This window comes from Orbicella faveolata, unplaced genomic scaffold (assembly GCF_042242905.1).
Source record: "Orbicella faveolata isolate gen_17 unplaced genomic scaffold, um_ofav_v1 contig_12, whole genome shotgun sequence".
NCBI classification, from domain to species: Eukaryota; Metazoa; Cnidaria; class Anthozoa; order Scleractinia; family Merulinidae; genus Orbicella; species Orbicella faveolata.
Genome location: NW_028301539.1, coordinates 26,397,605 through 26,421,081, shown reverse-complemented (window position 1 = coordinate 26,421,081; position 23,477 = coordinate 26,397,605). Strand labels below are relative to the sequence as shown.

The following is a 23,477-nucleotide window of genomic DNA, read 5'->3' as shown; positions in this document are numbered from 1 at the left end:
ACGAAACCTTACCTTATCTTTCACTTTGTTTGAGAAAACTCATGTGATAGTAACTGATTTTGTTATTTGCCAGATATTGAACAGAAGCCATTTACAATTTACGGCCCATGCAACCTAGTGAAAACTTAATTTCCTTCCCAGGATCTGTCTTCATCCCGCTCGAACGAGTTTTCAAGACATTCTGTGAGAAACTTGCTTTTAATTCAGCATTTGATAGACTTTCATTAGCTATACCACTGTCCCTCAACATATGGCAACGGGTCAAGTTCGGTTTGTACCTGACAGAGCAACTACTTACCTTATAAGGCGGCTACTTTCTTCCATGTGGCCGGGCCACATGGAACAAAGTAACAGATGAAAACGTTAATCGAAAACAAAGGATGGTGATCTTTCTCGTAAATGAACCAATAACGCTGAAAAATACAAGTAATAGTTCTTACTATGCAAAAAAAAATTGAAACCCAGCAAAGTAGCAGCGTGTTACGAAGGCCTGAAGGCGAACTTATAGGGCAACATTTTCAGGCAACTTATGCAGCAGTGCAGGAAAGTTGTATTCCAATTAAGTTACAAAGTGTTTTTGCGTTATCACCATCCGTGTTGCAAGTTGCGGAAACATGTTGCACAAAGCAGGGCTCCTTCAAGGCAATACGCGCAATGACACTTTTAAACTTGCAGTGCAGCACTGTTGTTGTTGCGACAAGTTACAAGATGAGTGTTGCTTTTCAAAAAAGATCAAGACGTTTTTCTTTTTCTTTTTTTAATTATTTGCTGCTCTCTCGACCAAATTGTTGTTTGTATTAATCAACCTTGCGAAATTTGGCCAGATTTTGACTGGTTAATTTCGATCCTAAATTTAGAGTAGTGTTCAGACGGTTTCAGTTTGGCTGTCACAAAATGTGTTTTGAAGCTGAATTTTTTCTAAGAATATAAATAGACTAACTACCGATAATTCCCCATTGTGTCAAACTATGGCCTGGATACTTCAGCGTCATGGGTCCGTTCACGAAAAAGTTGGTGAACCATTGTTCTTAGTTAACGTTTTGATTGGCCAGTTTTCGTCCAAGTTGGTTCAAGTGGTCGCACTGTGTAGTAACCGTTACCATTTTTATTGGCCTTGAGCATAAAAGTTAAACTGTCCTAATACAAATTTATTTAATTTCGAGAACCAAAAGTGGCGCACAACCTTTTGTTTGATCGACCTGGCAACGCGTCTGTTAAATTCATGAGAAGCGGATGATCTGATCACGTAGTTCTTAATTAAATTTCGACGATCTTTTGAAGAGGATTCACTTCCAAGATGGACTCTCTAGCAGCTCTGTCGCGATTGATGTCTGGGCAGCTTCATTGATTCAAAGTGTAGGGGAATCTTTGTTTACAATATTTTCCTCATTAGCATAAGTGCCTCTCAGTTTCTGATCTAGCTACAAAAGTATCAGTTCTAACAGTTGAAAGGGCACAGCACGATTAACTGTTCCAAGGAATTTGAGCCTCATGTATGTCCTACTTGTTGTTCGCCACGAGTTTTAAAAATTCAAAATTTTACAAAGAATGTGGGAGCTCATTAGCGCTTTCGCCACCCAGACATTTCCTAGGTTTTGAAAGCTTTTTTCTCCTTGAGTATTACAACCAGAGAGCCACAAATTTTACCAATTACTAAGTTTTACAAGTTCTTTAAATGTTTGTTGTCATTTCGTATCTAGCACAATGCCTTCTCTGCCGAAAGTCGTATATTAATGAGGAGAAATGTAGACAATGGAATCAGCAAAGATTCGCCTATTAATAGGCCCTTTGCACGATCCGGTCACATGGTACGGAATTAATTATGCTGGGACGCACGTTACACAATGGGACTTCCAAAATAAAGGAACGCGTACCAGTCCAGCCCGACTTTCCTTTGTTTTGAAAGTCCCACTTCATCGTTGCCGTAACTTGCGTCCCAGCACAATTAATTCCGTACCATGTGACCGGATTGTGCAAAGGGCCTATTCAACCATCGGCAACGATGAAGTTTTGCTTGAGCTCTATAACTGAACAAGTGACAGTGACTGTCTGATGAGCTTCAAGTTGGGACGGCGCTTTTCGTGATTGGCTTGCGAAGACGCTGGCGGGTGTTCAACATAACCAAAGCTTTCAGAGTCACCCCAGGCTCTCTCTTCTTATAGTCCAAGAACTGTCATTGGACGTTAGGTCGTTCGCAGGTCCTAGCACGGCTATCGAGTTGGGAACGTCTTGGGAGGCCAGGTACCTAAACAAAAAACACGTATCGTCATCGAAAAGTAAAGGCTCAAGGTGGAAACGAATCAAAATAGAAGATACTCACGTGCGAGCGACGTGAATGATGTCATCCCTAGTCACGCTGAATAATCCATCTCTGTTGGTTTGGCGCATGTCATCTGTCACGCCTTGAGTGAAGTAGCTCATACCACGGTTACTTGGTGAAATTGGTTTGTCAACCTAGGAAAAGACATCAGCAACATGCAGAAGATCAGTCAATCATTAACATTTTTAAGGCATGGTCTAACTGAAGCGCGCAGTCAACAACAGTTAACTCCAACAACTAACTTCAGTTACCGTTTAGAGACGGTGGCCTCATGATTAGTGCTCTCGTCTCCGGATCGAGCGGTCCGGGTTCGAGTCCTGGCCGGGGACATTGTGTAGTGTTCTTGGGCAAGACACTTGACTTTCGCAGTGCCTCTCTCCACCCAAGTGTATAAATGGGTAACGGCGATTTTAACGCTGGTGGTAACCCTGCGATGGACTAGCATCCCATCCAGGGAGGAGTAGAAACACTTCTAGTCGCTTCATGCTACAGAAACCGGAGATAAGTGCCAGCCTGACGGGCCTCCTGGCCTAAGCAGAACTTTACCTTAACCTAACTATCGTCTAGCATGGAGCAACTTGGTGTATTGCTGCTCTCCTTGGATGGGACGCTTGCCCATCGTAGGTTTACCCCTCCCCTGCAGGTTCCTTAACAGTTAGTTTTTACCCACTAATTATATTCTCGTATAGAGAAAGAGGACACTTGCTGTTGACAGTCAAGTGTCTGGCCCAAGAACACAACTCGAGACCCCGACCCGCACTGCTTGCTCCGGATTCCAGTGCGCTAACACCATAGCCATACAACAGAGTGTTTCATAATTAGGAATTAGGAGGTGCGGGATATTCACAGGAACATTTTCTGGCGAGAAATTTAAAACTTGTCCTGTCTATCCACTTCCACAGGTGGAAGGTTTTGATTCCGGAAATAAAAATTTGTATATAATTATATAATATATAATATAATACTAGTTTGAGCACTCTGGCATGGCTTAGACGATACCACAAGGGTGGGATCGTTTGGGGAGACCATATGGCTTCTCCTCCATCCTAGCGTCAGCACTGCACTGATGAGGCCCAGAAGGCCGAAACAGTACTGTCTGCAGTTAGTTATATAATATTTATATATCTTGAGACCATGAGAAGAAACGGGTGATATCGCTTCGTTGTCATGGATTAATTTTGCTCCTTATTTCACAAGACAGAGGGGAAGGTTGCAGTTTATTTAAATGTAGCACATAAGACTTACCTCTGCAAAGACGGATAGTTTAGCTTCCTCGATATCTTGATCTGAAAACTTCCCGTCAAGCGCCCACTGGACGGAGTTCTCAAACGCTGAAAGCGTACCCTCGAAATTAGGATCTCTGAAAAAATTATGAAAGATCTAACCGTCAGTGATGACCTAAGTGAAATTTAGAACCAACTTATTATTCAACTTGCTTTGTTATCATTCAACTGAAGATGACAGAAGTTCTGTCGAAACATGTCTTGTAAATTTAAAAAATTGGTCGTTTTCCTTAAAAACTTTCTCAGACTTATTAATAGTTCTTTAAGTTCTAAACAATTGAAGTCGTTACGGTGACGCTGTTTAGATATCTTAGATTTTTACGCATTTCTTTCTCCGTTTTCATCTTAGTTTTAGTTTTGATTGAGAGGAAATATCAAAAACGAGATACCGTCTTTTACTACCTTTCCAAACATCTCGAAGTTCTTCAAAAATACTCGGCCGTACGTCGTATCACCTCTCTTCTCGGTCTATGGAAATGTGGCATAACACGGCCTCTCCTTGGAAGAATCAAGCTTTAATTTAAGACGAGAATGTTTACTAAGATGATAAGGTTCTTCATTCTTATCACCAGCTTTTTTTACCTGTAAGAGAAAAAGGAGAAAATGCCACCTCCAATCTTCGCACCGCTGCCATATGCTCCGCCCTTTTCCCTGCAACGAAAATATTTTCTTTCAACGAAAAGGAACAAACGAAACGGAGAAGGCAAAAGCGCAAGGAACGCGAAAACGAAAAACGAACGACGGAACGACGGAATGACCTCAAGAAAAACTTTCACGCACGTACGCATGTAAACACGCACACATGCACGTACACACGAACGAGCGAACGAACGAACGAACGAGCGAGCGAGCGAACGAACGAACGAACGAAAGCATGCTTTCATGGTAGATCGTCCACATATCTGCTGATTAAACTAGCAAAAAACCCTTCAACGGGTTTCTTGTGAGGTTAGCATAGGTTTAGTTTAAGGTTCAATAATAGTCAACAAGCAAGAGCCTCTTCTGACACATTTCCACAAATTGTTGTTAGTTTTACGAAAGGCGGTAGAGCAAATCTCCTCTTCTGAAGTGCTATTGCACAAATTTTGTGAATTGCAGAATTCCCCCCCCCCCCCCAAAAAAAAACGATTAACATGTATTAAGCAAGAAGGCTTGAACAATTCTCCTCCATTTTTAAAGAGTCTTTAAAGGAGCTACGCCACAGTTTGCGCTTCTTGAAAAGTTAAGCTTAAATTTTTCACTTCATCGTTTGCAATCCGTGTCAATCTTTTCCATCCTTAACCATCCTTGTTCCTTTATGGTTTACTATTGTCTCTCTTGTGTTTTTCTATCTAAGTAACCTACTATTTTTCAGTAGGTTTCTTTAAAATTTGCACGTGGCCAAAATAACTCAAAATACCGTGAGTGAGCTCCTTTAAACATGGCTTGTTTACCTCAATGACATGTTTTTCTAATCGTACCTTATTTCGCGGTGTAGAAACTTCGCAGAAAGCAGTTTGGCTAAAATTCTCAATCTAAAAACAGAAAAAGACGCAAAATTAACAGTTACAATGACAAAAGGAAATAATTTGGGCGTTTAGCGTGAACGAAAGATCGTAAAAGGGCGACGTGAAGAGAACTTGTTAGAATGTCAATCTTGCGTTAAGCATTGCTATTGTATCGCATGTTTCCTGTTTATCTGTTTGTTACAAGCGAGTCGCAATACAAATGACGAACACAATATATCATACAATAAACCATCTTCAGTGATAATAGGCAAGGTTGCTCAGCGAAACGCATTTTACGAGCCACGATTAACACAATTTTCCGCTTCATAAATAACTTATGCATTTTACTTTATCTTATTTTAGTACTACCTTAAAAAATTGCCGAAAATACTCGCGTAATTCTGAATTAATGGTCGGTTATGATCTTTTAAAACTCGTCAAATTACATTCTTCTATGGGCTTGCGCAATTTCAAATCCGATTCTATTTAGGTTCAAGACTTACTTAGGGAAGTCCTCGTGAGTATAAGGCACTATAGGGAGGCACCTGCTGATGTAATTGACTGGGAAAGGCATCTCATAATGGGTCTTTAACCCACTCGGCTGATAGTCTGGGCTCTAACAACAGAAAAGTTTGATAAGCTCAAAGCCAACACTTCAATCGTCACGTAACGCTTCCGAGAGGCGCGTTATGTGACCACCCAAAGTCACAAAAGTCCACTCCGAAGAAGTATTTTTTACTTTTAAGAGAAAAGCACATCCAGAGTTACACTAACCGAACCACATCCGTAGGCCACGTTGCGAGAGGCAGGCGATAGTCTCTCCTTGTTCAAGTCAAAGTCCAATAATCTGTTTAAATGTTGTGTTTTATATGTAGTGGTCAATGCGTTTAGTTACAAGAGAATCTGTCCTTGATTTACGTTGGACTCACGAAATGAAAACCGAAACCTAAATGTATGGTGATAGGGACATGCACTTAGCTTCAACTGAAGTTAGTTTATCGGTAAGTCACTTAGAGAAAGAAAAGAAATACTTTCACATAAATATAACATAAACAACAGACTCAACTGACTAACAAAACTAGACCGATCGAGGAGAAGAAGGTGGAAGCCACAAGATAGAGGGCTTAAACCTAGATGTTCGCAGTACAAGACCAACAATTGTGAGCCATTTTTTCAGTCAATAGTCTTGTCCGGTTTTAAACATATCTACATCTGAAGTGCATCCTAACATTTCTCGTATCGTTTAATCGTTTGACAACATTATTTTCTTAATACTATAGTCCATTTTAAAGCCAGCTCGAATATGAAAGAATCGCCTGAAGTGCAACACCTTGCCCTAGTTTACGATGTGCGATAATACCTTAACATGGGATGACTCTTCGTATATGCTGCTTGGGAGCGAATCGCAGAAGCCTTCTAAAGCCTTTTGCATGGTCTCTCGACTTTCAGCTGTTGTGTTAACAGCACACCTGCAATGAAATCCCGGTCAGCAAAAAGGACACAAGAGAACCATTCGTGTTGCCCGCCAACGTGGGCGCACAAACAAACTCACCAGACCCGATGTAAAACCGAATTTGGGAACATTTCGCCAGCAGAATTGTCAAGGGGTTAAACGACCAGTTTTCAGATATCACAAAATTAATATTACCTATAGTCAAGAGAGCGAGACAAGGCAGTTAGACCAAAACAATAACAACAACAACAACAACAACAAACGACCAAAAGGTATTTTACCTGAACTGGGTCCCCTCCAACACATTAACTGCTATAGTGCCAAATTTTTTGATAACTGGAGTCAAGTCTTCCAATTCAGCAATATTTTTCATAAACAGGACCTAAAACGAGATGGAAAATGCCACTTGAGTGTACACGATCGTGGCTTAGCGAAAAAAAAAACGAACTTTGGAGGCGCGGTGTTCCCGAGGTTAATGCGCTTAACACAGGATCGCGCAGTCCGGGTTCGAGCCCTGGTTAGGGTCATTGTGTTGTGTTCTTGGGCAAGACACTTGACTCACAAAGCCTCTCTCCATCCAGGAGTGAAACTGGGTAACGGCGAATTTAATTCTAGGGGTAATTCTGCGATGGACTAGCATCCCATCCAGGGGTAGTAGAAATACTCCTAGTTACTTCATGCTACAGAAATGTGGGATAAGCGCCGGCCTAATGAGCCCCTTGGCTCGCATGCAGACTTAACCTTTTTATCCAAAAAAATAAAAAAATAGTTATCTATTTAATCTAATAATCCATCACTTCTTTTCTCATTCTTTTCCCACTTTTCTTGTTTAATTTTATTCACTTTTTCGTAACTTTCTATTTTTCTATTTATTATTTCAAAAAAACATTTGTAACTATTGCTAAACTGGCCCCCCTAGACTAGCACTAGCTATCCGCGGGCCAGTCCAACTGTAAAGTGTAACTCTTAAAGAAATAAGATGATTGATTGATTGATCCAGTAACTCACGGAACAAGAGCGTGTTAAAGCTACATCTAACTCAACTTGACAACATTTGGATTTCAAAATGTTTGCCTGTGGGAGTATTCGTGTGGGCAATACCTGAGAGAGTCCACCAAACTGCTCACTGAGATGCGCCGCGGGAGACAGGGAACTGGCCGCCAGTGCCATCGCGAATAAGTGTCCCGAGTGGGAGACAGACATTGCTAGGTCTGAGGCGAGCATGTTGATGAGCGTGCGCAGACGCTCGGTGTCGTTCAGTGTAGGTCTGCAATACGTGTTTAACAAAGTTAATACTGTTTGCTTCCACCCTCCGAGGGAGACTGACGTAAGAATGCTCTAATTGAAGGCACCTACCTGGCAAATATTTCTCCCCACAAGTAGAACATGTGAGGAAGATTCTTGTCGAGACAGTGAGAGGAAAATTCAAGACCCTGAAAAAACAGAAACTCATCTTAAGATATCAACAATGGTTTGGTTTTGTTTAAGGTTTAATTTCAACTCGTTTAGGTTTTCCAAACTGGCAAACCGTTATCTAGGAGTATCTTAAGATCGCGAATATAAGATACTAAGACTGCGCGACTTGCGATTGTGCAGTCATCTCCATATCCTTAATTATCCTTCACATCTGTCCCCCAAATATCACGGTTATTGTTTTCTATTGTTCAGCGAGCCAGTAGTGTGGTTCGTAAGAAGAAAAAAACCACCCTCACCCCTTGCAGGGTAACCTACGAACCCTGCTCTACCCTTACTATCCTTGGATGGATTGGTAGTAGCATTCTACCCCTCTCCACATGTTGAGTTGTCATCACCCCACCCTCACCTGTTCAAACGCGTTCATGCTACTGTGGTGGGTAGAGATGTGTGTTGATAGTGCCATGCCACCTGTTCGCATCTCCATCATTTGGGACAACTCGCGATAATTCAGGTTACCGGCGCCCATCCTACAACACGACACATAGACGCTTTAGAGTACGACATTGCAATAACTTTGCGTTGGCTGGTCCAAATAGACACGCAGGTTGACCGGTGGCAGGGCTGCTTCTTTAAATTGAGTCGCACTAGGGTAAGGAGTAAGAACCTAACTGATCTCGATCAGGCGAGAAAGGTTAGGGAGATATATCGAACACTCAGAATACATAGTAAATGGCTTGAACCCAGGAGTATCAGTAGTTCGTATAGTGTGGTCGTCCGGGTGAGGGTAGTTCTGAAAAGAACTGTTGTTGGTGACTGACGTTTTCACATTGGTCAGTAAGTGGTAAGCCGCGACAACAACGAACTGCGAACGACAGTATACAGAAAACCGACGCATACCGACAGATTACTTGACGAATCATCCTACAACCCGACTTCACACAAAGCCAAGACTATAAAGACTTTGACGAGACGAGCACAATTAGTTTGTGACACACCGGACAGCTTACTTGACGAACACAGATACCTTGAAAGTGTTTTTCACAAAAACAACTACAACGCAGACTTTACTAGACGAAACATTTACAGACCCACTGAAGCTGATTCAACGAAACAGGAACCCAACGCCTGTTACTACAGTGACTATTCCTTACATTACGGGTACTTCTGAGACCATCTCACGGATCCTACAGCCCTACAACATCCGTGTAGCCCACAAACCTACAACTACGCTACGACACTTACTGACCAACGTGAAAGACAGGGACGAACCTAACAACAGACAGGGAGCAGTTTACAAGATCAAATGCTCCGACTGCCAGGCTTCCTACAAAGGTGAGACTGGCAGAAACCTTAACACGAGACTGACTGAACACAAACGAGCCACGAGAAATGGTGATACCGACGATCACATTGCTGTACATCATCAACTGACAAACCACAGCATGGACTGGGACGCTGCTCAGTGCATAACCCACAGTACAAACTATTTTCAACGACTGACTCTGGAAAGCTGGTACACTAACCTAGACCAAACGCCACTTAACAGATGTCAACAACTACCAGCGCCTTACAAACGACTTATCCATACGGAAACGAAACCGACAAACGGACTTCCAACAGACCGACTTAATTTGACTAACAATAGACGGACCAAAAACCGACTAATTTGACTAACAATAGACGGATCGAAACCCACCAATGACTGATGACAAACTTTACACGAGTCTCTCAGCCAATACCACCATGGTTAAACTGACCAATCATGTTCAACGGACCAGACTTATAACATCATCGACTGACAAAAACTATTCACTTGACTCAAGATGACTTCCGCTCAGGTTGTCGAAACGTCAGTCATCAACAACAACAACAGTTCTTTTCAGAACTACTCTCACCCGGACGATCACACTATACGAACTACTCAGAACAGTGTTTACCACAATTCCAAACACCTCAAAGTTCGTCAAAAAACACGATACCCATCGATGCATGAACCGTATTTTCAACTCTCTTCTAGGTGTTTGGAAGTGTGGTAATACACGGTCTCTCGTGTTTGATATACTACTCTTGGTGAGTAGGGATGGGACAGTAGTGAGAACCCTCGCCTCCCATTAATTTGGCCCAGGTTCGATTCCGGCCAGGTGTGCGGTGTGCAGGTGTGCGTTGAGTTAGTCGTTGCTCCGGGTTTTCTTCCTCCACAAAAAGCAACATCTCCAAATTCCAACTCGACCAATATAGAGGACCCGCATATTTGCATAGAGGACCCACCTATTTGCGTATAAAAGAGCTCCGCGAACTATTCGAATGAGACGCATTAGCGTGACATGTGGGGACAGTAGCAAGATCCAATTAGTCTGTCACCGAAACGTTAAAGGAACTCAATTGTGTTACGTACATGATTTTTCGGCAAAACAACCGCGTAACAGCTTCTTCACCATCATTTTTCCCTGAAGCTGGTGACAGAAAATGCAGAAGAAACCTACTTGGTTAGGATAAAGCAGAAGAGAGGCAGGTATTCCCTCAAGTCATCAGGTATGTCACTAATACTGGAAATGGCACGGAAGTATGTGATCCCATTGGTGGGCTGTTCACAATACTGCACAGGGACACCAGCTGTTGGTAAAACATAGTTCACAGTCAATCAAACATTGATTTAAACAATTACTGTGGTTCACTCTTTTGGACACTGTGAAAGAAATTCGACTGTGAAAGAAATTCGACTGTGCAACCATTTCATAAAAAGCTATTATCGTTCTTTCTCGTGGTCCTGTTTAATATGTACAGAGCAATTCTAACTTTCACATCTCTGGATTAAACCCTGGTGTGTGACTGTTCATATGAAAAACCTAGAGTGCTACTGTTTAAGCGAAATATATTGAACAGTGCTTTCACTTTGTACTGTTTATTATGCTGTACAAGGTGGTTCTAACTTTACGTCTTTGGATAAAACCCAAATGTGCGACCATTCAAATGAAAGCTACTGAGCAATACTTTCAAGTGGTGCTGTTTGTCTTACAATGTTTTTGTATTCTTTTGTTGTGAACTTTGAACTTACACGTTCATTGGTTATCTAGCATCGTAACGGCGTAATGTAAAACAAGCACAGTTCATCTACACTGTACCTTTTAATACGTGGGGCAATTCAAAAAATTGTTTGCGTTCATTTCACCTTACAGCTTGTAATCAATCATGTTCAAATTGTTTGCAACCTACCAGAAACGTAGTGTTCCAGGGCAACAGGCTTGATGCTCGGATCAATATCTAGGAAAAAATACATGGAAGAAAAGGTATTTTCAGCTTTAAAACGAATACTAAGAAGTCTCCAGGGCTTACGGACGTGTTTTTGCTTCGTTAGACTACAAAGCATATATTTGGAAGTTCAAGGAATTGAGAATTCAGTTATCGCTCACCAGACATCACCATCTTTGGAAGACAAGACACATCTTCTATGGCGTTCTGTTGTTCTGCCAGTTCGATATCTGAGGAGGTGAGAAAAAAAAAAAAGACTTACATGTACATTTTGAGAGACAATGTTTTTGTTAGTTAGGTATAAAGATCCTCTCGGAGATCATGATAAAACTTATAACTATTATATTGTATTGTTTTGACTGGATAATAGAAACTGGAAACACTTTACTAAATATGCACTGCTATAAACTGCCTAAAACAGCTAGAGTTGTAAAATGTGACTTACCTTTTTGATAAATATAGTTTTTGTCTTCTTCAGACAGACAGCTAACTTTGCTCTTTAACTTTTCCTGTTCTTTCCTGTTTAGTTCTGTCTCGTACTCCGGCTGTTGAAAGAGAGAAAAACATAAAGATAAGGGAGGTGCTACAGAGACAAATTCGACTTCTAATCATGCACTTGCGATGCTTGATCACCACTTACTGGTCAGTTTTTCTTATATACAGTTCATCAAATGATTGAATTTCTAACATCGAAATCTATAGGAAAAGTCCATTTGAAATTTTTCAATACTGTCGAAGGGGACAAAAAAGTAGTCTGTTCACAGCGCTACTCAACTGTCATGAAAGGGAGCAGTAAGCATGGGAAAGCGAGTGCAGATTGCAAGAGAGACAACTGCCGAGAAGTAACAGAAGTAGCACTGCCTAAGTCAATATCCAGTGGCTAGCCTAGTGAGTTTTGTTAAGACTTATTCACTGGCAAGTGGATCCCTATTAATTTATCCAGTGGGAAATGTTTTCTGCCAGGCTCCAACTGCATGAATAAGACATATTACACAACACACATACATCAGGATTCATGACAAGAGTAAGGCAATGAGGGTTGTCTTTGAAACACTCTTTCACTTTATCCTGAAGAAATGGTCCACTTGCAAGTTTTTCCTGAAAACAAAGGAAAAAAGAAAATCCTCATTGCTGCGCTCTTCCACTGAAATGGTTCTTGTATATAGTAGAAATTCATGTCATAGCCATACAATATCCTAACACGAAGCCCTGATAGGCATACCAAATGTACATTTCAGTTAACATATAATTTATCTTCCTTATTTTATAGCCCTTAACTAATTCTTCCTGCCTTTTCCGATCACCATCAAGGCTGTAATTATTTCATGTCATTGTAAGGTAAAAACTCAGACCAGCTCTGCTTGCACAATACACAAATAACTGCAATCTCATTAAATCAAGGAAAGCCTCAGTCATGTTGTCACACCTTAAAAAGCTGCACACGGTCATTAATAAGGAGATAATCTGAAGGATCTGCTCCGTGATTCCAAGCTGACATTAGACCCTGAAATGAACATTGAAATAAAACCTAAATGCAGTCACACCAGATGTTCAAAGGAAGAACTGAGCAAATAAATTGGATTGACAGTCGGCCAAGCAGCATTGAACAAACTGTCAATCAATATTGGACTATTGTGCCGCAACATTGCATAGTTCCTGATGACAGAAATGAAATAACCTATTGCAAATTATTGAGTACATTGGGAAGAAATTTTAGACATGTAACAGCCCCAATCTATGTAAACAATATGTATTCCACTGGGGTTGTGACAAATATTTGTCATGGCAATGATCATTCCCTAAACTTCAAGTCAAGTGTAACTCAGAAAAATATATAGCATCTTAAAATTAAGATGTAAGGTGGAAAACATTATGTAAAACTATTGTGATCTGAGAGATTAGTCAGCTAGACAAAATAAACTAAACAAATGCTCAAGAAGGCCAGTGTTTGAGAAAAACATACTGTAATTAATCCAAGTCCAAAGTTGCTACTCTGATGTTTTGTAGCCAGCTCCACTTTGTGCAGTGCTGCTTCAATCCTCTCAGATGGAAAGCCTTCACTGCAATAATACACAGGAAAAAATTCTGATAACTGATAAGGCTTCAAATTTTGCCCTTAAACCACAACTACTCAGTAAAATGTTGGCAGGAGTAAAACAGTGTTAATAGGGACCTTACGCAAAACACGACGGCAACGGCAACAAGAATGTCACCAATAAAAGGTTTAATGAGGAGAACAATGGCTTTGCACATGCGTTATAATTCATGGTACATTTCTTTGCTGTCCTCTGCAAATCAACAATGTGAAATGACCACTGTTTTTTTCAGTTTTTTGACAATGGGACCCACTACTGCTAACTTTTCATATTTCTATATTGAACTGAATGCATTCGTAGCATATTCAGCAGGGGAAAGTTTTAATACTGACAAGCACACTCAATACATGATTGTAGATCTAAGTAAATGCAAAATTCCAAAGTAAAATACGAAGACACTCTTTAATGGGCGTTGTTCTTGTCATCGCCGTTGTACGTGCATAAGGTTCCTAATCTTTCTCATATCCACAACACAATGTACATAGCAGGTCAGCAGGCCATATTTAACTCAACACTCTCTCTTTAGGACCCAGCCATTGCAAACTCTAAATGACTTAGATATCAAATCACAGTTCTTCAAAATAAAGATTTTTGAGGTACCATTCCCCATCCCTACATCTGTATTATGAAGAACTAAATAAGGAAATTAATAATTAACTTCATATTTACGGCAAAGGACAGCTAATTGTTACAATTTTCAGTGGCAACAATTTGTCATCACTGGCATGTGATCGACGTACAAGCCCGGGGGTGGGAGGGTGGGGGCGGTGACTGAGCCCATATAAAAAGGACAGGGGTGATCGTCGGAAATTTTGAAAAGAATCCCTAAGAAGTACATGTACCAAGATCCTGTTTTGTGGCATGGCTTGAAATGTTTTTCACCCCTAAGAGGTACCATTTCAAAAACAACTCATTATCTCCTGTCATGTTTTTTTGACTCAATACCCTAAAAGGTACTGCAAAAGCTCCTGTTGTGGAGCTAGGCCTCTTGGGGCTGAACACTCCAAGAGATATCAAATCCACTTTTTTAACCCGTAAAAGGTACAATGAGCACCCAGGGCTGTCCTTTTTACATAGGAGTCCAACCTCCTGCCGTACAAGTCACACACTGCCTGAGACAAGTAGCTCTTGAATTGGAGAATTTATTTGTTTATAACTGGTGCAGAGAGGGAGTTCCATCTGTTCTTGTAGCTGAAGATGCACTTACTCAATAACCTTGTCAAATGTCTTGTGAATGGTTTCCACAACCATTGGGTAGTCATCTCTCTTAATTCCTTGAAGACCAATGGAATATGAAGCATCTCTTGTACCATTATCATACCTGTAACAAAGATGATACATGTGCACAAATCAAAATAAAATTAAAACATTAATTAAGTGAAAGACAGGATGAAATTGTGTTAACAACCATTGCCTTTAAACTTCTATTAATGTTTTTTTTTTCTTTTTTTTTTTCCCGATGAAGATTTTAGTAGATGACTATGAGAAACAAAAATCAATCTTGCTTTAACCAAGATTAAAATCAAACAAGATCTAATAATAATACTCACCCCACTCCTGGAGAGTAGTCTGAACCAATATTTGGTGCAATAAGAGATTGGTAGAATGGTGAGTTTGGACCCCTGACTAAGAGCGATGACAAAATCACCATAGCAAAGTTCTCAAATGCATCTGTGGTACTGTAGGTAAGATAAATAATTTCCATTCAGAATTGCCCTGAGTTAAAAGTGTAAAAGTGTAAATAGACCTAAACTATGCTAAATCATTTACAATCCATCATAAATATACATGTATTAATAAGTCTATTTACATAGGTGCTAAAGAAATGGCAGAACCTGCGATTTGGGGGTAATCAAATAAAACTGGGCTTGTAGTGACGTTTTCAACTAATCAGGTTTAAAAATTATATTTATCATTGAGTTATTTTTGTGTAAAAAAAATACCTCTTAGTCGGCACGTCGGGTATGTATGTCACACCAATCAGATTGGATCTACTATAAACAGCCAATCAAATTTCTTGTTGTAAAGGTAAATGGTATGTGAGAAGATTTGATCCCGGTACAGTTCAGAACGGCCATATTTATTCTTCTATAAAAGAGGAGGAAGTTTTCATATATTGGGTTTACTTCGACATTTTCTGTGGGTTAGGCTGAGGATTTTAGTTAAATGAACGAGATGAGCCTTGAGGTTTGAAACAGTTCGTGAGTTAGCAGTATGCAAATGCAACGAGATATTTTTATTTTTAGTTACAAAGGTAACTTGATACTTTTGTTTTTCACAAGGAGTAAATTCAATTAGGTCACGAATCGTCGCGTCTAGTTCTTAGGACATGTTTTAGAGGGGACGAGACTTAAGATTTGAAACAGTTCTAACGTTTACAATAGTAAGTGCGGGTAACGATTGTTTTGTTCTTGTTGCATGCAAATATAACGAGATATTTTTGTTTTTTAGTTACAAAGTGTAATTTGACACTCTCGTTTTTCACAAGGGAGTAAATTCAATTAAAGCAGACGAATCGTCACCACTCTTTCCCACGAGATGTTTGCTATCTTTAGTAACAAATGGTAACTTAACACTTTTGTTTTTTATATGGGAGTAAATTCAATTAGAGCTGACAAGTTATCGGCTATTGTTTCCAGGATATTAAACAAAAAAGAAGCTTTTGTTTCTGGACGATTTTTACGTCTCTGCAGTAGCAGTTTAATAGTTTTATTTGATGACATTCATTTCAGTCCGATATTTTTAAAGGTAAAAAGTATGAAAACTGTTCAAATGTTTTTTGAAGACTGCATGGCACCAAGTTAAAGTGCAATTTAATTAAATCAGACTTTCAACGTGTCAGAGGTTTTTTTCTCTTTCTTTCTATTTTCGGTGAAGTTGTGTTTTGTTGTGTTGTGTAAAAAGGTAAACTTACGACTCGTATAAAATGCAAAAAAGTCTCTAAATTAACTTGAGTATTTTTGAACAGAAATTCCTCTTGGGGGTTGGAAGGGTTATGTGATATGCGAGTGAGGGAGTTATGCCTGTGCACGTGTCACACCAATCACAGCGCAGGTTGTATCAAAGAACGCATCAAATTGCCTGTTAGAAAATAAGATGGTATCTACATTAATCTGGAGACGGGTCAGATTACTGTAGTTTGTTCAGTCAAACATTTTATGGCTTACTATTTAGCTATCTTACCATGACTGATGTAACATCGCAAGCAATAAGGCTTGTCAAATTAACCAAATCATTACTGTACCATGAATGCTTCTATCTCCACCACTTCATACAAAAAAATAACTCTTGCACGCCTTGCGTGCCTATGTTTATTTTAGTTAGAGAGGAAGACACATCAGCCTTAGCTGGTTTTCATGCAGGTCCTCCTTCATGGTCAAATTGCAATTTGGGTGTTGTTTTTTTTGTGGAGGGAAGAAAATCCTCTGAGCAAGGTGAGAACCAAATTCAACCCACATACGGCACCAGGCCAGAATTGAACCAGGGCCACATTGGTGGGAGACAAGCACTCTCACCACTACGCCATCCCTGCTCCCCTAATAATTTAATAAGCCAATAAATTAGTTTGTTACATTTTGTATTTTTTTTTTTGGCAAGTTGTTCTTGACAGCACTCAAATATCAGAAGAAGCCAATCTGGATTGGTACTGAGTTTAGCAGTCCACTGAAACAAAGTTTTTTAAATGAGAGAAATTCACGAACCTTCCTGTTAAGTAATGCAGTCCCACTGTAGTTTGCTTGTCTGGATTTGCCGCCATTGGATCAGCAGGGCAGGTCACATGCTTTTCTCGCTAATAGAAACACAAAGTTCACAAAACTGTTATAAAACAGAGCTTCTGGGGTTAAAAAAACAGCTCAAAAATAGATGATCAGTAGAGTGTTATTATGTGTCTGTTGCAGATATCACTTTGTACCCTTGGATGTACAGAGAGGTGTACATGTATTTACCTTTAACCATTCTCTTGTATTCACACGTACCAATACCATTTACGCAATATACATGTATTTAACATGAAAGACCATGTTTGAGCACATTTCCAAACACTGAGTTCTAAAAGAGTTGAGAATAAAACATGCAGCAAAGTATTTTTGACAAACTTCCAGGTGTTTTGAAATGTGATCAAACACTGTTTTAAGTGTTTTAATATCTTTCTCAATCGAAAATAAAAGTAAGGAGAAAATGCAGTCAAATAAAATCGTAAATATTTAGTATACTAATTAAGATCAGCTATCCAAACACCTTCACGCTCTTGATTTCCTTTGTCTAAACTTGATGAATTGTTAATGAGTTTGAGAAAGTTAATTACAAAATTAACAAAAAATATGCATTGTTCCACAGTTTGATGCCCAAATACATTATGTGCATGTAGTTCTTCTTTCCAAATAACAATACTATAAATTGATCATTTTAATTTATACTTACTGGTTCTGTCCACCGGGGCTCATGAGGAATATCTGTTGTTACAGAAATCTTGTTAAAGTGACAGAGAACTTTATTCTCAATGTACTCTAAATGACTTTCCAGGGGTAAATCTCCATAAGTATAGAACCTAGAAGAAATCCTCATGGTTACTAAGAAATGCAAAGTGTCTTGTGCAAGAGCACAACACAATTTCACTGGCCAGGGTTCGAACCCGGACCACTCGATCCAGAGGCAAGTGCACTAACCATGAGGCCACCGCACCTCCACAACTTACATACTGTATAGCAAGCATGTTATGACTGACCAATTTTACGGACCATGTTTTACAGTACAGTCCACTCCCCACATGCTTGACTTGCCGTTTTTTTGCTACTGAATTCTCACTTTTGGCCCATGTGTGCAGCATGTGACCATGAATTACCAGAGGAAAACTGTTAATCTCAAGCTTCATTTAATAAGAGTCATTTTAAAAATCATATTTCATCAAGATGTACACTTTCAAGAACTGTAGGGAAGCATAATGTAACAGTTCCAAATTATTGGACATACCTTGAATTACTGGGATGATAATGTGAAGCATGGAAATCCTTTAACTGCTGCCACTAAAAGAACAAATAAAATGTTAAGTATTAGAGCTGCTGCATGAGCCAGTATATTAAGAGAAATTTTAAAATGTTTGAGGTCAAAATTACTGGGTAGGTATTAGCCTGTTAACCAATTGTTTCCTTCCCAAGTGTGCAAGAGGTGAATGAAAAGCTAGGTAGACACAATTACAAAGGCTTAGGGCATGAAAGTGTTGCAGGCAAAATACAGGTAGATATTTTTTATGTAACAAGTGCTCTTATCAGCTGAATTTCGCAGGAGGCCACATTCTAAATGCAGTCATGATTTAGATCTAAGTACTGATCATTGCATTCAAGTTAAACTTAAGAAAAAGAGTGACTGTTTCTTGTCCACATAACCCAGTGCAAACATCTGAGGAAATTTGGGAATATTTAAACGTACCCTAATTTCTAAATGCCAGTCACAAGTTACAAAACTTTATGTGAACTTTTTAATTTTTGCCTGACATGAACTAACTTAGAGTAAATTATACCATCAGCAACAGCTTGCACCATGCATTGTGCATATTTAAATGCGAAAACCAAATTGACCACAGGAAATATTGCCATCAGCAACAGCTTGCACCATGCATTATGCATATTAAATACCAAAAACAAATTCATTATGCATGCACTTACTGTAAGGTCTGGAATACAGAGAGGGTCACCTCCACTGTTGTTGCTGTATGTGTGACTGGGTAACAAGTTCATCTGGGCATGATGCAGAAATAGTGACTCTGGTGTTGACTGAGGAAGCAACATAAAACATGTAATCTAATTACTTACTAGACGACTGTAATTGGAGCCTGTAATTCCTGTGAGTAGATACCTTCCATAGGTGGGCATTCCCCATAAGCAGACAATTAGGTTGTGTTCTGTTAGGATCAACTGTTTCTCGTTGGTTGAGTTTTTTGTGGTCTATTGGGGAAAAGCCGTTTTCAGTAGGTTTGGTTGATCAACCTTTAAACCGGCTTCAAACCAGGTTGATAGTGTTGAAAACGTATTTGCGTGATTATGGCGGGTGATTGTAGCATGCATAAGGACTATAACCAGGAGTTACCAAGTTTCAAATGAAAACGGTTAAAAAACTGTTCTATTGAGAAACGTCAGCTGTGACAACCCAAACTGGTTGCGGTTCAAACAGTTGATCCCGTTCACAATCTTAACCATGGTCCTAACAAAAGGTCTCACTGTTGTTTGATATTAAACTTGTAATCCTATTTTGTCCTATATGTCAGACTGACTATTTTAAAGAAAAATATATGTTGGATGAAATTGTTTTTGTATATTATAAGTAGCCATCAAATTTATGTGCAGAATTAAGAATAAATCATAGAAGTCTCAAAAATTATGAGTCCAGTTAATCAAAAGTTGAGAATGATGGAACCTGATCAAAGATCTTTAATTCAAGCTTCAGTTAGAGATTTAAGAAACAATATTGTTCACCAAAACAACACAATTATGATTTTAGTTTTGAAAATGGACTTACCATAGCACCTTTCATTTCATTGAACACCACTCCCTTAAAAATCATTGGTGAATCAGGATCGGACAAATCTTCAGGTTCCAATCGCCAGCCTTCCTGCCTAGTACAAGAAATACAGGTAATTTATATGTAGATAGGTTACAATAGAAACATATTTGTAGAAATAATAAGAAGTGTCTTGAGTTCATGATATGGCTAAAGTATATAAACTGTGCCAGGGCAAATTAAGATGTAACCCAAAACTTAATCCTATGGTGCAATTTTCTTATAATAAATTAAATCAAATTATTATTAAATTAAATTAAAAGTTTTATTGGTTGCCACGCTGTGGAGGACATTAATACATGTACAAGTAATAAAGTTATTAGGAGTTCGAAATGAAAAATTACTGGTTCACAACAAGCCTGCAGGTTGACATGCATGCAGTTTGAGATACATTTGTACATGACTCTGACTCTGCCAAAAATGCTATTAAACTCACCAAAAGTCCTGTTCTCGAAGGTGTGGAAAGAAGGCTGCATCCAGATAAACAGACAGCAAGTTTTCAAAGTCTTTGGAGTTTTGTGTTGAGAAAGGATACATGGTGAAATCACTGGCTGCAAAAAAGATTCAAAGCAATGTCTATCAGAGAGGTGAGGAAAAAACAAACAAAACAACAATCTCATAAAAACCGAAATCACAGCCATTTGATTTTTTAACTGACAGTCCAACTTTCAAAGTTGGCTTCAGAGTATGAAACCCTTTTCATTCGAGGTTCTGGGAACCGTGAAAGTTGACAGCAGTAACAGTAACCAAGAAATTAAAGGAAGACGTAAATAATAAATTAAATACAAATAATGAAAATTGAGGTTTCCAAAGACAAAACATTGTTACAAAGTACACTGTAGCAAAGTATCTTGCATAGCTTATGCACAATGAATCTAATCCTGAGTCAATTAAAGCTGTTCATGTGTACTATCCCTTTTAGACTGAAGTGGCAACTTGAGATTGAATGAGACACAACACTCAAAAGCATCAGACTATAAACTATATATTAACAACAAAACCACTGACACCCCATACCTGTAAAAGCATTCATGAAGGTAGAAAGAGATCGGTTGAGCATCTTAAAGAATGGATCTCTAACAGGATACCTCTGTGAGCCACACAGAGCAGTGTGTTCCAGAATATGGGAAACTCCTGTACTGTCCATTGGAGTAGTCCTGAATCCTACACTGAAGTAGAAAACAAAGACATAGACAAGTACACTTTACTCTCAGAGCTAATCCTAGTTGTTTTGTACAATGGAAACCATAAATCAGCTCTGGCCTGGTAGGCCAGGATGCCAAATGCCGACTTTTATAGACAAGTGTGACTGCAAACTGCAGTGTTTCTTATCGATTAGACCTTAAGTGTTTAAACTACTGATAAGAAGTGTACCTTTGAAATACTATGATATTTTAATACTTGCCATATTTTTTAGCTCCAACCTTTTCTTTAATAGTCAATCTTATTACCTGGCCTTTTACATAACATGTACTATCAATAATTTCTTATTTCAGAAAGAAATGGGGTTGTTTCCTGCTGGGAGAACTTTGAACTACAGATTGAAATACATGTCCTAAACAGCTTGAATGAAACAAAATAAATGGCATATAACTTGTACCTGAAAACATTGTTAGAATCATCTCTGGCAATGTGCAAATGCTGAGCACCTGTTTTGTCATGTGTCAGCTGTACAGAAACCAGGAACAATTCAGGAACAGACACCACCTGTGACAAAAATGGTGACATACACTCAGTACATAGTTAGCATTAAACATCTTTCTTTAAGGTGGCTCAAAACAGTTTCAAGCACTTAGATTTTGATGGGTCATTATAAGCACTCTTTATCACTTGATGCTACAATCATGGTATCAGAAAACTGTCCAATCATTGATAAACAAGTTATCATTTTTGTGACACAATAGGTCACCATAGCAATAGTATGACCTGCCAAAAACACCCTTAATTTAAAGCTTTAGGGGCTTAAATTCAAAAACTGCAGGGTGAAACTTTTTCATAATTATTATCAAATTTTGATAAATATGATAAGACACAACTTTTAGCTAAGTTTAAAAAAATTCTGTACATAGGGTTTAGAGCCACCATAAAACTTTAAAGTGGCTCTGAACCCTACGTACTTGCTCAATGGCCCTTATCAGGTTTCTAGCCAGATGGTTGTCCAGGTGTCTTGTGGAGATCCTTTTTGTTATAGAAAATTGTTTTATTTTTTGCATGTTGCTTAACAATTTGTTCATTTGAACAGACCTTATAGCATATTTTGGACACCCACTTTTCAAATGCTGGCAAATAGCCTAGTATTCTTGTTAGACTTGACATACACTGTACAGTGCATATGTACCTTATCAACTGTATATCCATGGATTCTATCACCTGGTTTTAAATGATCTGTTCAAAAACGTAAATAACGATAAAAGTTTATTCACAGAGTTGCAATGGTTTAAGGTTTCATGAACAATGATATCGTAACAAAATAATGACCATGAATTCCCAAAACTTACTCGCAGCTTCTAAAGAATTGAACTTGTTTTCTTCCTTCAACACACAAAGGCCACGTTTAAGAACAGACCTGCCATTGTATCGCAAATAGATGTGAATTAATTTACAGAACCAAATCAATATTCCCTAATCTTTGTGAGAAGAGAAAGTCAAATGAAGGCACTGCTCAAAATAAGTATTTGAATTTCCTCCAAAATTTTCCCAGGAAATTTCACTTGGCCACAGGCACAATCCACTAACCCAACTGGGAAATCACCTAGCCCCCGACTGTTGGACAAGACTTTCTTTGCACACTGGTCATACCACAGGAATCCCAAGCTCCATCAGGGTCACTGGGACCTTTTGAAACAGCCCCAAAATGTCACAGAAACATAACAAGAATACAGAAGAATTGAAAAATGCTACTTTGATCAAATATGTTTTCCATATTTTGAATTGTAATGATTGATCTTAATTTTCACTCCCATACAAACTCCTACACTGTGCTATGCAACTGATTGTTATATATTAAATGTTCACCGCTTGCGAGACCTGTGCTTGTACAATTTGAATTTGTAAAGTTACAAAAATGTTTCCTTCTCGACAAATTATTCCGTTTTTCAGATGTGCTGTTCCAGAAAATACCCATATACTCAAACCCGTAAGAAAGGATTTTTGTTTTGAACCTCTCACATCTTAAAAAGTTCCAATGACCTTCCATGGGTAGGTATTGATATTTTCGCATACACGTTATTTCGCTAAAAACCTGCAACTAGCCTTGACTTGACAACAGCACCCTTAACAGTTAACTTCATCGAACCCACTTCATGACTAGTTATTTTCAATACCCACGTTGGACGCCAGCAAATTAGTTCAAGGTCTTCAAGTCAAATCAAGAATAATGGACGAGTTGCGTGAATGATGCAAGATCATGGGACGAATATTTGTGTTTCTTCACTTACAGTTTGCAATGCCTTGAAAGAGGACTCCACTGCGGTGAAAGGAACCAACGGCTGGCTCTCCACATTCTTCAAAATTGCAGATCCCAGCAGTCACAGGAAAGTTCGTAAATTTTTTTTTTTCACTTCATTTTCTGTAGCTGTACAACCAACATGGCGGAAACTGACTTGGTATCCAAGCCTG

The 23,477-nt window shown here is 39.0% G+C and overlaps 1 protein-coding gene across 1 annotated transcript; it reads right to left on the bottom strand.

Moving 5' to 3' along the window:
- Positions 1 to 179: 179 nt before the first annotated feature.
- On the bottom strand, positions 180 to 23,447 carry LOC110063850 (presequence protease, mitochondrial-like). The gene is made up of 31 exons (XM_089283028.1): positions 23,297 to 23,447; positions 22,358 to 22,425; positions 22,198 to 22,244; positions 21,460 to 21,566; positions 20,877 to 21,028; positions 20,296 to 20,410; positions 19,818 to 19,914; positions 18,968 to 19,075; positions 18,276 to 18,328; positions 17,727 to 17,853; positions 17,006 to 17,094; positions 14,855 to 14,983; positions 14,512 to 14,625; positions 13,172 to 13,268; positions 12,635 to 12,712; positions 12,214 to 12,306; positions 11,654 to 11,753; positions 11,370 to 11,438; positions 11,173 to 11,220; positions 10,443 to 10,572; positions 8,366 to 8,486; positions 7,900 to 7,976; positions 7,645 to 7,810; positions 6,825 to 6,925; positions 6,451 to 6,559; positions 5,594 to 5,706; positions 5,064 to 5,117; positions 4,186 to 4,254; positions 3,566 to 3,680; positions 2,321 to 2,454; positions 180 to 2,245 (listed from the first exon to the last, which is right to left on the bottom strand). The coding sequence occupies exons 1-31, from the start codon at positions 23,359 to 23,361 to the stop codon at positions 2,137 to 2,139; spliced, it is 3,054 nt and encodes a 1,017-aa protein (XP_089139154.1). The 5' UTR covers positions 23,362 to 23,447; the 3' UTR covers positions 180 to 2,136.
- Positions 23,448 to 23,477: the final 30 nt, after the last annotated feature.

Excerpts from the sequence above, each read along its gene's own strand:
- LOC110063850 (XM_089283028.1), bottom strand. The coding sequence starts at position 23,361 with ATGTGGAGAGCCAGCCGTTGGTTCCTTTCACCGCAGTGGAGTCCTCTT. Across the intron at positions 12,713-13,171 it reads TTGGACTTGGATTAATTACA|GGTCTAATGTCAGCTTGGAA; the intron begins GTATGTTTTTCT and ends TGTTCATTTCAG. Across the intron at positions 2,455-3,565 it reads AACTATCCGTCTTTGCAGAG|GTTGACAAACCAATTTCACC; the intron begins GTAAGTCTTATG and ends GTCTTTTCCTAG.